This window comes from Oncorhynchus mykiss, chromosome 30 (genome assembly GCF_057628025.1).
Source record: "Oncorhynchus mykiss isolate SJ-2025 chromosome 30, ASM5762802v1, whole genome shotgun sequence".
NCBI lineage: Eukaryota > Metazoa > Chordata > Actinopteri > Salmoniformes > Salmonidae > Oncorhynchus > Oncorhynchus mykiss.
Window position 1 is genome coordinate 31,250,464 of NC_143051.1, and position 16,168 is coordinate 31,266,631.

General features: G+C 42.0%; 1 protein-coding gene across 3 annotated transcripts in view; it reads left to right on the forward strand.

Moving 5' to 3' along the window:
• LOC110488277 (atrial natriuretic peptide receptor 1) overlaps positions 1–16,168 on the forward strand; it is a 118,819-nt gene that overhangs the window by 20,632 nt on the left and 82,019 nt on the right. For 2 of the 3 annotated variants that reach the window (XM_021560440.3, XM_021560441.3), the window contains exon 4: positions 14,361–14,548. In XM_021560440.3, the coding sequence (XP_021416115.1) occupies positions 14,361–14,548 (188 nt within the window). Of the gene's footprint in view, positions 1–13,267; positions 13,434–14,360; positions 14,549–16,168 lie in introns of those variants that run through there. The other variant, XM_090228375.1, reaches the window with a different exon arrangement.

The window sequence follows — 16,168 nt, forward strand, 5'->3', positions numbered from 1 at the left end:
AAACCTCATATCTGAGGCTATTATATAAACAGCGTTATGGTAATGTGGCCGTATTGTCTCCCATGAGTTTCACAAAATTGTACCAAACGGACCAGTCCGTAGCTGGATTATTCACCGATCTTTTATACCTTCTCCGGAACATAAATGTTGTTCGGACCTCTACTCTCTCTCTCTATACTGTGACCATGAGGAGATAATCTCCTCCAGGAATTTACGACCTCTCTCTGACCACAGCAGCCTGGGTGTAGGAGACAGGGAGAGGGGGATGGGACTTGCTGTACCCAAAGAGGGCAACGTCATGACACTAGCCATATTTGAAAAGTGAGTCGGGTAAAGATATATTTTTTTTAAGGGGCAGTGTGGTATTTTAGACAGGCTTAAATAATATAAGAAGCAAATAGGCAGAAGGTTGCATAATTTGTCTGATTCTCTGTAATAATGCTATGGGAATAATAATGCATTTTATTTTGTAAAGGGGTTTCTTGCATCAAACAACACAAAAACATTTTCAGTCACCTCCTTGTCTGAAGGACAAATGGATAAATAGGTTAATGTCAAGGCTTGCATGTTTTTTTTCATAAGTCTCATTGAATCTAGGCCTAAATTGAACACCACAAATTGGCTGCTACTGTAGGCTGAATGATAGAACAGCCATTTCCATATTAAAATGTTATGGGATATTTTCTCCATTGTTTTTGATGATGGGCCACTCTGTTAGGCTACTGTGGTCAAGTAGGCCTATTTGACCACTGTTAAAACTAACTTAAAGCAGAAAAAATGTAAGCGATCATTGGTTGCGGTAGTTCTTTTCTTGGTCTATTTCATTTAAAATCATTTACCCTAGAAATGAAATTACATTTGTTAATGGTAGATGATATATATAAGTTGTTTGTCATAAAATATGGTGTCTCTAGATCTATCGATCTCTGAGTAGTTAGGAAAAAAACTAAAAGTGTCACTTTCATCCCGGTTCTCCCCTATGTGTGTGTGGGCGGGTGAGGTGAGTTGGCAGTATATTGTATTGCTAACAGCAACATGGGCCGTTCACATCATACTGTCATCAGCACATCTGCTGTGAATCAGTTTGAGACCTTCACACAGAACCTGTCAACATATTCGCTCTGTCTATGTAGCCTACTGTATGTCTTCCCCTTAGAGTGGTTCTTGGTATGTTGCAGAATGCACTTCATGTTGTGTGTCTTTACTAGTTGACCTTGTGTAAAGTATTCCTTTCACTTGGACCCTATAGTATAAGCAATAAAGAACACTATTTCTATGGAAAATCACCACAACGTGGGATGTAATGTAGTCAAGTATTATATCTTCTCTCTGACACAATGTACACTACAGGACCAGTGACGTGTATTCATGGATGCCAAGGGAAGCCAGGCTTCCCCCAAAAAATGTATTTTAAGAATGTATCTTTCGCCTCTCTGTGTTTCACAATTTTACTTCAATTCGCAAGAGGCTTAATGTATCTCACTGGAGAAAGCATCCAAGCGAGCGAAACAGCGCCCTTCTTTCTCAGGATGTGTTGCCCATGTATCTGAGGCTGTCTGGTAATTAAGAGTATGACATTGTTTTCGCCCGTAGCATTGAATGCAAGGGAAGCCATCGAGTATTTGGCCTCCCTTGATAAAAAACAGTTATAATTATAGCCCATCAGCATTGAGCTACACTGAGTGAGCGCAACTGTGAATTGTCATGAACTTTCGTCAGCCGGTGATTGTCAAGCAATTAACTATCTCATGGTAATTGACCGTTAATTAACATAAACACATTTAGCATCTCCTGGCTTCCACACATAGCCTACAAGCCACTGATGCAGACCTTTGGAACGTCTACATTTTAAAAGGTCTAATAAATCCATGTAATATAGTCTACACCTTCACAATAAATCCATTATTTATTTTAGACAGGTCTAAAGAAACATGATATGAAGAAAATGTAGTCTATTTCAGAAGAACAGAATAGCATACTCTGAGTTGTCCTGATGTGGCTGTGCAATATGGCTGTGGGCTACAGTAGTTTATTTAGCAGACAAGATTTGCTTAGAATTCCGTGGAATTATTTTATATAATTTTTTAGTATGAAGAATACAACTGAACAAAGCTGAATAAAATAGAAAGGATATTTTCTCCAAACGACTTCAGGGAGTGCGCACATGCGACGATTCTGTGTTGAGCGGTTTGCAAAAAAATAGGTGCTCCTATATGCTTTACATTTATTGATGTAACTGCAGTTCTACAAACGTTGGGCTATATGTTTTGATTTTTAATATATTGTAACGCTGCATGATGCGACTCTAATGATGATTTGAAAAAAGTTACTTGAAAGGCATGAGGTCTGCTTTGTTTTTTTGCACAGGCTGTACACACTTCATCAGTCTCCCATTCACAATTTGAGGAGCACTTGATAATGCCTCAAATTTCCCAAAGGCTTCTCCCCAAAAATGTATTTTAATAATGTATTTTTCGTCTCTCTGTGTTTCACAATTTTACTTCAATTCGCAAGAGGCTTAATGTATCTCACTGTGTGGCCATAATGCACCCCAAAAAATCCATACCTTTTACAGCCCTTCTCCCTGAGTGCTGCCTGCTCTGAAGCACCTCTCACTCACACAACTCTCCATCAGGTGATTGGGTCTTTCTCACAGGCTATAAGTGAAGACAGACACATAGGAGACTCAACTGCGCACATTCATATCCATATTGGATGAACTGTCCACATTTACTTTTCGTCAGTCAACAAGATGAGTAGGCCTAATGAACAGTGAAAGCACTAGCCTATGTCAATCTACTATCCCCCATAGTACAAAAGTTGACATATTCTGTGCAAAAAATAATTATTCCAAACTTAGTCTGGGACAGTTGTGGGATGCGATAGATCCCAAGTGAATACAACCACTAGTATCAAAAATATTTTTTACGCAATGAGGTTGGCGCAACAGATCGGAACGATTAGCTTAAAATGTTGATAAACTGTTAGGCTATTTCTTCACATTATAAGCACAGCAATTCGCACACACCAGTAGGCTTATAACCGCGAATGTTCCATTTGCGGGATATTTATTTTTTTCTCGCACATTATCAAAAGTGACCACAAATGCGATTATGCATGTAATTATTTTAATATTATTAAGGTGCATTTTTATGGTGAAAATGATCTTCCCCAAAATTGTAACTCACGTGCTGCTTATGTACTGTTGAATTCGGAAGTTTACATACACCTTAGCTAAATACATTTAAACTCAGTTTTTCACAATTCCTGACATTTAATCCAAGTAAAAATGCCCTGTTTTAGGTCAGTTAGGATTACCACTTTTATTTTCAGAATGTGAAATGTCAGAGTAATAGTTGAGAGAATGATTTATTTCAGCTTTTATTTATTTTTCATCACATTCCCAGTGGGTCAGAAGTTTACATACACTCAATTAGTATTTGGTAGCAGTGCCTTTAAATACTTTAACTTGGGTCACACATTTCGGGTAGCTTCCCACAATATGTTGGGTGAATTTTGGCCCATTCCTCCTGACAGAGCTGGTGTAACTGAGTCAGGTTTGTAGGCCTCCTTACTCGCACACGCTTTTTCAGTTCTGCCCACAAATTTTCCATAGGATTGAGGTCAGGGCTTTGTGATGGCCACTCCAATACCTTGACCTTGTTGTCCTTAAGCCATTTTGCCACAACTTTGGAAGTATGCTTGGGGTCATTGTCCATTTGGAAGACCCATTTGCGACCAAGCTTTAACTTCCTGACTGATGTCTTGAGATGTTGCTTCAATATATCCACAAAATGTTCCTCCCTCATGATGCCATATATTTTGTGAAGTGCACCAGTCCCTCCTGCAGCAAAGCATGCCCACAACATGATGCTGCCACCCCCATGCTTCACAGTTGGGTCAGTGTTCCTCGGCTTGCAAGCCTCCCCCTTTTTCCTCGAAACAGAACGATGGTCATTATGGTCACAAACAGTTCTGTTTTTGTTTCATCAGACCAGAGGACATTTCTCCAAAAAGTATGATCTTTGTCCCCATGTGCAGTTGCAAACCGTAGTCAGGCTTTTTTATGGTGGTTTTGGAGCAGTGGCTTCTTCCTTGCTGAGCGGCCATTCAGGTTATGTCGATATAGGACTGGTTTTACTGTGGATATAGATACTTTTGTAGCGGTTTCCTCCAGCATCTTCACAAGGTCCTTTGCTGTTGTTCTGGGATTGATTTGTACTTTTCGCACCAAAGTACGTTCATCTCTAGGAGACAGAACGCGTCTCCTTCCAGAGCGGTATGATGGCTGTGTGGTCCCATGGTGTTTAAACTTGCGTACTATTGTTTGTACAGATGAATGTGATACCTTCAGGTGTTTGGAAATTGCTCCCAAGGATGGACTTGTGGAGATCTACAGTTTTTTTCTGAGGTCTTGGCTGATTTCTTTTGATTTTCCCATGATGTCAAGCAAAGAGGCACTGGGTTTGAAGGTAGGCCTTGAAATACATACACAGGTACACCTTCAATTGACTCAAATTATGTCAATTTGCCTATCAGTAGCTTCTAAAGCCATGACATAATTTTCTGGATTTTTCCAAGTTGTTTAAAGGCACAGTCAACTTAGTGTATGTAAACTTCTGACCTACTGGAATTGTGATACAGTGAATTATAAGTGAAATAATCTGTCTGTAAACAATTGTTGGAAAAATTACTTGTGTCATGCACAAAGTAGATGTCCTAACCGACTTGCCAAAACTATAGTTGGTTAAGAAGAAATTTGTGGAGTGGTTGAAAAATGAGTTTTAATGACTCCAACCTAAGTGTATGTAAACTTTGACTTCAACTGTATTCCAGTTAGGCTCTACAGCCCTTGTAAAGCTGATTATGTCATGTATTGTCATGTTGTGTCTTGTTTCTGTCCTTTCCCTTCACCCTGTCTCCCTCTGCTGGTCGTTATTAGGTTACCTTTTCTCCCCCTCTTTCCTCCAGCTGTTCCTTGTCTCCTCCTAACTACCTCGTCACCCCTTTTCCCACCTGTTCCCTTTTTCCCTCTGATTAGTCCTCTATATCTCTCTCTGTTTTTGTTCCTGTCTTTGTCGGATTCTTGTTTGTGTTTTTCATGCCTGAACCAGACTATCGTCATGTTTGCTGCAACCTTGTCCTGTCCTGTCGGAATCTGCCGGTCCATCTGAGCCTACCTATGTTTTGTTATTAAAGAAGTTCTGTTTACGTTAATTCGCTTTTGGGTCCTCATTCACGCACCGTAACAGATTAATGTGCTTAATTTGAAGAAGTTATTTTTCCACTTTAGTTGTGATACAAAGCTTATCAAAACATATAGACCTATAGGCTATGCTACATGAGGTGTGCGACAATGATTAGAAAAAGTCACAAAAAAAGGCATTGTTGCTTGTCTTACGCTGGGCATCATTCACAAGTGATAATATATCATTCACAAGTGATAGGCTAATGTTGTCCCCCATCAGACTATTCTAAATAATATGAAATATTTTTTATTTTGAATGGAACATTACCATGCACCTGTCTCAATATACATGTCATCTCTGCGCTTAAGTAGCGAATGGAGGACGTTTTTCCCGTGGTTCATTTTCATGCCAGCCAGGTAGACTATACTCCTGTTGTAAAGATAAGCAATGTGCTTAATATTAGGAAAGTTTAGAAACAAATATAGTAGGCCTAGCCTATAGAAAGCTGATGGGATCCTCCTCTTTTTAATAGAGGCCATCACTCTGTTTTCTCGCACATTGCATAGCCTATAGAAATGTTGCACAACATGAGCTCATTGGCTCTCATGAAGTGTTTGATTAGATTTTTTTTAACACATTTGCATTTATGTCAGTGATTAGAGGGACAATAGAGTGATGAGTACCAGGCAGTTAGCAAGTTTGGTAGGCTACTAATGACCATCAGCAGCATCAGACCTTGGAGAAGCCTAATTACCGTGACTAAACAGTCATGTGGAAATTTGACTGCCTTCATGACTCGTGACCGCCGGTGTGGCGGTAATACGGTCACTGCAACAGCCCTAGTCCTGGCACACCTAAAACAATTGTCAAGGGAAGCCAGTTTTGATTTGCCTTCACACCAATCACATCAAAAACAGAACGTAATTTACAGAAAAAAATTGTTGCATCTCGTTGTGTCGTTGTCCTCCAAGGGATAGCTAGCTAAAATCATCCCTTTCCTAAATTAGCCATGGATGGAGGTAGGGATTTGGACTTGCGGTTTTAATTAATTCCCCGCACTTGTCAATGATTATAACGGGGATTCTGATCCAACAATACATTGTGCCCCTGAGAGGATGGAAGTTCAATATGTAGCTAGATGTATTAGGCACATTTTAACTAGGTGGCCTGGCGCATAATTGCCCATGAAAGGTAGTTAGGCTTGCGAGCAAGCATTTTAGCCAGGTAGCCTAGGACAATTTAAAACTAAAAGCCAAACACAAACACACACACACAAATCAGTTCTATGGACAGCAAAATCATATTTAGCTTACTTTGATTGGACTAAATTGTTTTTGGTATCGTTTAGTTGTCACTGTATTAAACTAAGTATACAGTGCATTCGGAAAGTAATAAGACCCTTTGACTTTTTCCACATTTTGTTACGTTACAGCCTTTTTCAAAAAATCTATTAAATTGTTTTTTTGCTCATGAATCTACACACAATACCCCATAATGACATAGAAAACACTGGTTTTTAGATTGTTTTACAAATGTATAAAAAACTGAAATATTACATTTGCATAAGAATTCAGACCCTTTTACTCAGTACTTTGTTGAAGCACCTTTGGCAGCGATTACAGCCTCAAGTCTTCTTGGGAATGACGCTGCAAGCTTGGCACACCTGCATTTGGGGAGCTTCAGTCATTCTTCTCTGCAGATCCTCTCAAGCTCTGTCAGGTTGGATGGGGAGCGTTGCCGCACAGCTATTTTCAGGTCTCTCCAGAGATGTTCAATCGGGTTCAAGTCCGGGCTCTGGCTGGGCCGCTCAAGGACATTTAGAGACTTGTCCCGAAGCCACTCCTGCATTGTCTTGGCTGTGTGCTTAGGGTCGTTGTCCTGTTAGAATGTGAACCTTTGCCCTAGTCAGAGGTCCTCAGCGCTCTGGAGCAGGTTTTCATCAAGGATCTCTCTGTACTTTTCTCTGTTCATCTTTCCCTCGATCCTGACTAGTGTCCCAGTCCCTGCCACTCAATAACATCCCCACAGCATGATGCTGCCAACACCATGCTTCACCGTAGAGATGGTGCCAGGTTTCCTCCAGACATGACCCTTGGCATTCAGGCCGAAGAGTTCAATCTTGATTTCATCAGACCAGAGAATCTTGTTTCTCATGGTCTGACAGTCCTTTAGGTGCCTTTTGGCATGCCTCTGTCATGTGCCTTTTACTGAGGAGTGGCTTCTGTCTGGCCACTCTACCATAAAGGCCTGATTGGTGGAGTGCTGCAGAGATGGTTGTCCTTCTGAAAGGTTCTCCCATCTCCACAGAGGAACTATGGAGCTCTGTCGAAGTGACTATCAGGTTCTTTGTCACCTCTCTGACCAAGGCCCTTCTCCCCCGATTGCCCAGTTTGGCCGGGCGGCCAGCTCTAGAATTAGTTTTGGTTGTTCCAAAATTCTTCCATTTAAGAATGATGGAGGCCACTGTGTTCTTGAGAATCTTCAATGCTGCAGAAATGTTTTGGTATCCTTCCTCAGATCTGTGCCTCGACACAATCCTGGCTCAGAACTCTACGGACAATTCCTTTGACCTCATGGCTTAGTTTTTGCCCTGACATGCACTGGCAACTGTGGGACCTTATATAGACAGGTGTGTGCCTTTCCAAATCATGTCCAATCAATTGAATTTACCACAAGTGGACTCCAATCAAGTTGTAGAAACATCTAAAGGATGGTCAATGGAAACAGGATGCACTTGAGCTCAATTTCGAGTCTTATAGAAAATAATACTTATGTAAATATTTATTTTTATATAATTTATCAAAAATGTCAAAAAACCTGTTTTCACCTTGTCATTATGTGGTATTATGTGTAGATTGATGAGGAAATCTTACCCAGGCACCGCTACTGTACAGGACTACATAACAATGACTCTATTTCTCTGTAGTGTATTAAAACAGTCATATACAGTGGGGCAAAAAAATAATTTAGTCAGCCACCAATTGTGCAAGTTCTCTCACTTAAAAAGATGAGAGAGGCCTGTAATTTTCATCATAGGTACACTTCAACTATGACAGACAAAATGAGAAAAAAAATCCAGAAAATCACATTGTAGGATTTTTAATGAATTTATTTGCAAATTATGGTGGAAAATAAGTATTTTGCCATATACCGGTATTTATGCACGGACCGGTTTGGGTTTTTACTTTACCTGCTAGAACAGTATTTTAATGTTTGGTTTGTTAATGAGAGACGCCGTGTGTAATGTCCATTTTTATGTTTACTCCACTCCTTGAGTCATCTCTCTCCATGCCGCTTTCCACCCAGACCTAGCCCCGCCCCCTGTCACTCAAGGAGAGCATTTGTTGTTGCTTGACCAGAGACACATTCTTTCAGTCTGCATAGTCAATGCAGCACATGCAACAATGTTGATGACAACGATGTTGTTTCCACTTTGATCCTAATATAAGTCCACAAGCATTTTATAATTACAATATTAGTTTGTGTTTCTTACATCTGCAAACAGCTAGTTTGTATTTTCTTAGCAAGTTAAGCAAATTAGCAAATTTTATTTGTCACATACACATGGTTAGCAGATGTTATTGCGAGTGTATCGAAATGCTTGTGCTTCTAGTTCCGACAATGCAGTAATAACCAACAAGTAATCTAGCTAACAATTCCAAAACTACTACCTTATAGACACAAGTGTAAGGGGATAAATAATATGTACATAAAGATATATGAATGAGTGATGGTACAGAGCGGCATAGGCAAGATACAGTATATGGTATTGAGTGCAGTATATACATATGAGATGAGTATGTAAACAAAGTGGCATAGTTAAAGTGGCTAGTGATACATGTATTACATAACGATGCAGTAGATGATATAGAGTACAGTATATACGTATACATATGAGATGAATAATGTAGGGTATGTAAACATTATATTAGGTAGCATTGTTTAAAGTGGCTAGTGATATATTTGTCACGTGCGCTGAATACAACAGGTGTAGGTAGACGTTACGCTGAAATGCTTACTTACAGGCTCTAACCAATAGTGTAAAAAAATATATTAGGTGAACAATAGGTAAGTAAATAAATAAAACAACAGTAAAAAGACAGGCTATATACAGTAGCGAGGCTATTACAGTAGCGAGGCTACATACAGACACCGGTTAGTCAGATTGAGGTAGAATGTACATGTAGATATGGTTAAAGTGACTATGCATATATGATGAACAGAGAGTAGCGGTAGCGTAAAAGAGGGGTTGGCAGGTGGTGGGTGGCGGGACACAATGCAGATAGCCCGGTTAGCCAATATGCGGGAGCACTGGTTGGTCGGCCCAATTGAGGTAGTATGTACATGAATGTATACAGTGCCTTGCGAAAGTATTCGGCCCCCTTGAACTTTGCGACCTTTTGCCACATTTCAGGCTTCAAACATAAAGATATAAAACTGTATTTTTTTGTGAAGAATCAACAACAAGTGGGACACAATCATGAAGTGGAACGACATTTATTGGATATTTCAAACTTTTTTAACAAATCAAAAACTGAAAAATTGGGCGTGCAAAATTATTCAGCCCCCTTAAGTTAATACTTTGTAGCGCCACCTTTTGCTGCGATTACAGCTGTAAATTGCTTGGGGTATGTCTCTATCAGTTTTGCACATCGAGAGACTGACATTTTTTCCCATTCCTCCTTGCAAAACAGCTCGAGCTCAGTGAGGTTGGATGGAGAGCATTTGTGAACAGCAGTTTTCAGTTCTTTCCACAGATTCTCGATTGGATTCAGGTCTGGACTTTGACTTGGCCATTCTAACACCTGGATATGTTTATTTTTTAACCATTCCATTGTAGATTTTGCTTTATGGTTTGGATCATTGTCTTGTTGGAAGACAAATCTCCGTCCCAGTCTCAGGTCTTTTGCAGACTCCATCAGGTTTTCTTCCAGAATGGTCCTGTATTTGGCTCCATCCATCTTCCCATCAATTTTAACCATCTTCCCTGTCCCTGCTGAAGAAAAGCAGGCCCAAACCATGATGCTGCCACCACCATGTTTGACAGTGGGGATGGTGTGTTCAGCTGTGTTGCTTTTACGCCAAACATAACATTTTGCATTGTTGCCAAAAAGTTCCATTTTGGTTTCATCTGATCAGAGCACCTTCTTCCACATGTTTGGTGTGTCACCCAGGTGGCTTGTGGCAAACTTTAAACAACACTTTTATGGATATCTTTAAGAAATGGCTTTCTTCTTGCCACTCTTCCATAAAGGCCAGATTTGTGCAATATACGACTGATTGTTGTCCTATGGACAGAGTCTCCCACCTCAGCTGTAGATCTCTGCAGTTCATCCAGAGTGATCATGGGCCTCTTGGCTGCATCTCTGATCAGTCTTCTCCTTGTATGAGCTGAAAGTTTAGAGGGACGGCCAGGTCTTGGTAGATTTGCAGTGGTCTGATACTCCTTCCATTTCAATATTATCGCTTGCACAGTGCTCCTTGGGATGTTTAAAGCTTGGGAAATCTTTTTGTATCCAAATCCGGCTTTAAACTTCTTCACAACAGTATCTCGGACCTGCCTGGTGTGTTCCTTGTTCTTCATGATGCTCTCTGCGCTTTTAACGGACCTCTGAGACTATCACAGTGCAGGTGCATTTATACGGAGACTTGATTACACAGGTGGATTGTATTTATCATCATTAGTCATTTAGGTCAACATTGGATCATTCAGAGATCCTCACTGAACTTCTGGAGAGAGTTTGCTGCACTGAAAGTAAAGGGGCTGAATAATTTTGCACGCCCAATTTTTCAGTTTTTGATTTGTTAAAAAAGTTTGAAATATCCAATAAATGTCGTTCCACTTCATGATTGTGTCCCACTTGTTGTTGATTCTTCACAAAAAAATACAGTTTTATATCTTTATGTTTGAAGCCTGAAATGTGGCAAAAGGTAGCAAAGTTCAAGGGGGCCGAATACTTTCGCAAGGCACTGTATATGATAAACAGAGAGTAGCAGCAGCGTAAAAAGAGGGGTTGGGGGGTGGCACACAATGCAAATAGTCCAGGTAGCCATTTGATTACCTGTTCAGGAGTCTTATGGCTTGGGGGTAAAAACTGTTGAGAAGCCTTTTTGTCTTAGACTTGGCACTCCGGTACCGCTTGCCATGCGGTAGTAGAGAGAACAGTCTGACTGGCTCGGGTCTTTGACAATTTTTAGAGCCTTCCTCTGACACCGCCTGGTGTAGAGATCCTGGATGGCAGGCAGCTTAGCCCCAGTGATGTACTGGGCCTGGGCCGTACGCACTATCCTCTGTAGTGCCTTGCGGGCAGAGGCCGAGCCGTTGCCGTACCAGGCAGTGATGCAACCAGTCGATGTTGCAACTGTCAAACCTTTTTGAGGATCTCAGGACCCATGACACATCTTTTTAGTTTCTTGAGCGGGAATAGGCTTTGTCGTGCCCTCTTCACAACTGTCTTTGTGTGTTTGGACCATTCTAGTCTGTTGTTCATGTGGACACCAAGGAACTTGAAGCTCTCAACCTGCTCCACTACAGCCCCGTCGATGAGAATGGGGGCGTGCTCGGTCCTCCTTTTCCTGTAGTCCACAATAATCTCCTTAGTCTTGGTTATGTTGATGGATAGGTTGTTATTCTGGCACCACCCAGCCAGGTCTCTGACTTCCTCCCTATAAGCTGTCTCGTCGTTGTCGGTGGTCAGGCCTACCACTATTGTGTCGTCTGCAAACTTAATGATGGTGTTAGAGTCATGCCTGGCCATGCAGTCGTGGGTGAACAGGGAGTACAGGAGGGGACTGAGCACACACCCCTGAGGAGCTCCAGTGTTGAGGATCAGTGTGGCTTTGAGGGTACTATGTTGTTGAATGCTGAGCAGTAGTCAATGAATAGCATTCTCACGTAGGTGTTCCTTTTGTCCAGGTGGGAAAGGGCAGTGTGGAGTGCAATAGAGAGTGCATCATCTGTGGATCTGTTTGGGCGGTATGTAAATTGGAGTGGGTCTAGGGTTTCTGGGATAATGGGGTTGTGAGCCATTACCAACCTATCAAAGCACTTCCTGGCTAGAGACGTGAGTGGTACGGGTCGATAGTCATTTAGGCAGGTTGCCTTTGTGTTCTTGGGCACAGGGACTATATTGGTCTGCTTGAAACATGTTGGTATTACAGACTTAATCAGGGACATATTGAAAATGTCAGTGAAAACACCTGCCAGTTGGTCAGCACATGTCTGGAGCACATGTCCTGGTAATCCGTCTGGCCATGCAGCCTTGTGTATGTTGACCTGTTTAAAGGTCTTACTCACATCGGCTACGGAGAGCCTGGAACAGCTGATGCTCTCACGCATGCCTCAGTGTTGCTTGCCTCGAAGCGAGCATAGATGTGATTTAGCTCATCTGTAGGCTCGCGTCACTGGGCAACTCGCGGCTGTGCTTCCCTTTGTAGTCTGTAATAGTTTGCAAGCCCTGCCTCATAAGACGAGCGTCGGAGCCGGTGTAGTATGATTCAATTTTAGCCCTGTAGTGACGCTTTGCCTGTTTGATGGTTCGTCGCAGGGCATAGCAGGATTTCTTGTAAGCTTCTGGGTTAGAGTCCCGCATCTTGAAAGCTTCAGCTCTACCCTTTAGCTCACTGCGAATGTTGCCTGTAATGGCTTCTGGTTGGGGCATGTACGTACATTCGCTGTGGAGACGACGCCCTCGATGCACTTATTGATAAAGCCAGTGACTGATGTGGTGTAGTCCTCAATGTCATCGGAAGAATCCCAGAACATGTTCCAGTCTGTGCTTGCAAAACAGTCTTGTAGTTTAGCATCGGCTTCATCTGACCACTTTTTTATAGACCGAGTCACTGGTGCTTCCTGCTTTAATTTTTGCTTGTAAGCAGGAATCAGGAGCATAGAGTTGTGTTTGGATTTACCAAATGGAGGGCGAGGGAGAGCTTTGTACGCGTCTCTGTGTGTGGAGTACAGGTGATCTAGATTTTTTTTCCCTCTGGTTGCACATATAACATGTTGATGGAAATTTGGTAGAACTGATTTAAGTTTCCCTGCATTAAAGTCACCGGCCACTAGGAGCGCCGCCTCTGGGTGAGTGGTTTCCTGTTTGCTTATTTCCTTATACAGCTGACTGAATGCGGTCTTAGTGACAGCATCTGTCTGTGGTGGTAAATAAACAGCCACGAAAAGTATAGCTGAGAACTCTCTAGGCAAGTAGTGTGGCCTGCAATTTATCACAACATACCGTACTTCAGGTGAGCAAAATCTAGAGACTTCGTTAGATTTCTTGCACCAGCTGTTTACAAATATGCACAGACCGCCCTCTCTCGTATTACCGGAGTGTGCTGTTCTATCTTGCCGGTGCAGCGTGTATCCCGCTAGCTGAATATCCATGTCGTCATTCCGTGAAACATAGGATATTGCAGTTTTTGATGTCCTGTTGGTAGGATATTCGTAATCGTACCTCGTCTAGTTTATTGTCCAATGATTGCACGTTGGTGAGTAGTATTAGCTTTCCCACTCGCCTTTTTCGGGTCCTGACCAGGCATCCGGCTCTGGTGTGTGTACAGCAGCAGAGGCTATGTTGTTCTCCAAAGGCTGCACAAGTGTACATTAATTGTGTCTGTCATTCCGCTTTAGTAGTGTACCTAAAGTCTACTATTCATAATCAGTAGATGCTACAGTATTCTGTCTCTCTCTCTCTCTCTCTCTCTTGCTCTCTTGCTCTCTCGCGCTCTCTCTCCTCTCTCTCTCTCCTCTCTCTCTCGCTCTCTCTCTCTCCTCTCTCTCCTCTCTCCTCTCTCTCTCTCTTTAGTAATGCACATAGCACAGTCGTTGCTAAATTCTTTCATCTTTGTCCCTTCAGTGATGCACCTGTATTTCCCATTAACAGTAGTAACCAATTCCCTTTATTGTTTTCTGTCCACCCTCTGTAGTTGCTCACAAACAGTACCACAGGGGTCAAAACTTTTTCCTGGAGTGCTGCAAGTACTGCAGGATTTTATTCCAACATAGTTCAGTTCAGTTCAGTTCAGTTCAGTTCAGTTCAGTGATTGCCTAAATTTAACACACACAGAACATTGGTAAATTCCACTGTGAATCACAAACCGTAGCACATGGGTAAATTCCACTGATATATATGTCTTTGATACATTCTCTCTTCTATGTCTCTTCTTCTTCAGTGGTGTACATGTGCTGCTCATGGGACACTTTCCGGATGCTGATGGTACAGTTTTGGAGGGAGGGCTTGCCCCCGGAGGACTATGCTTTCTTCTTCATCGACCTGTTCGGCCACAGCCTGAGGAAGCGGCCTGCTAGGCCCTGGTACAGAGGAGACGCAGACGACCATGCCGCTAAGAAGGCCTTCAGGGTGAGAGGGGGATGACAGAGGGATGGATGAGGGAGGTCTGTAGGAACGAAGGGAGGGGTAGATTGAGTAGGGGGTATAGGAGATGGATTTAATGGGATTTAGTGGGGACTGCATCTTTGGGTCTGAGAAAAGTGCTTTAATCGGATGTATTACTGTCATTACACTGCAGTTATGAGTGAGATTTGACTGGTATGAAGGAGGGATGAGAGAATTGTTTCATTTGATTTAACTCTACTTTTACCAGATAGCATAATAAAGAGGAATGTAGGGGGTATATCATGAGTAGGGGATAGAGGAGAGGAATTTAGTTGGATGCTGTACTGTCGTTATAAGTGATATTACAAAGGCAGGGAGGGTAAATGAGTGATGACTCAGCAGCAGATAAGAGAAAAAAGGCATCAGTCATGCAGCTGTATTGGTAGGTAATGAGAGGTACATGATACATTTTGAGAATATTGTGAAATAGGACGTTTTATCGCAAGTTCAAGGAAATAGCACAGTGAAATAGCACAGTGAAAAATTGGAGAGTGGTTGGCTAAACATGCATCTTTTTTTCTGCGATATATGTACCTTTTTCAAGAGAGAAATGGATGAGAGACGAAGGAATGAGGAAAAGGAATGACTATGGCAAAAATGGAACAAAGGACTATGGCAAAAATGGAACCAAACATATCCAGTTGTAGCATATCTCCCATTACACTGTCAGATAGAGTAACACTGAGTGAGGAATATAGGGTGTTAAGCATTCAGATGACTCGACTTGATGACAGTACCCAGACAGCAAAACTGTTACGGCCCAAATCCAGTCCACATCTACAATGTTACAGCCAGTTATAACTTGGTATTACGGTCAATTAACCCAAGCTACTCCATTTTCCCGGCATACTAAACCATTTGACAAAACAAACTTACACAGTGAATTGAAGTTATGTTTGTCTCTCTGGCGGACAGTTTAAATAGATGCAAGCAGCACCACACTACTGGGGGAAAAAACGTGCATCTCAAGGGGGAAGGCCAGCTTTGTACAGCGCTGTCAGCATGTTTTCTCACCCTAAATAGCCATGTACTGCAGTCTGTACTGTAAATCAAATATTTTTCACTCCTTCACAAATAAAGTCTAGAGCACATATGTCAGAGTCAAGGCCCGCGGGCCACATTCGGCCCGCAAGAAGGTTTTTTACGGCCCCTGGGATGATCTTGATTTATTATTAGAACCGGCCCGCAGCAAGCCGGCAGCCCGCAGATCTTTTACACGCACCAATACTACATTTCCCACAATGCAAAGGTGACGCACCGAGCAGTAGGCTGCTTCATTTCAATATTTATTGGCACAGCAGTCGTCAGCATCACAGTAAAATTAACTTTCAGATACCCATCAAAAATGGCAAAACGGAAGGTGGATACTGAGAACCGGGGGTTTCAAACAAGGTGGGAGTCGGAGTATATGTTCACGAAGGTAGCTGGAAAACCTGTGTGTCTTCTGTGTGGAGAAAGTGTGGCGGTACTGAAAGAGTATAATCTGAGACGACATTATGAAACGAAACACGCGGACAAAAACAAGAATATGGACATGGAACAAAGGCTACAAAAGGCAGAGGAATTAAAACGAGGCCTCAAATC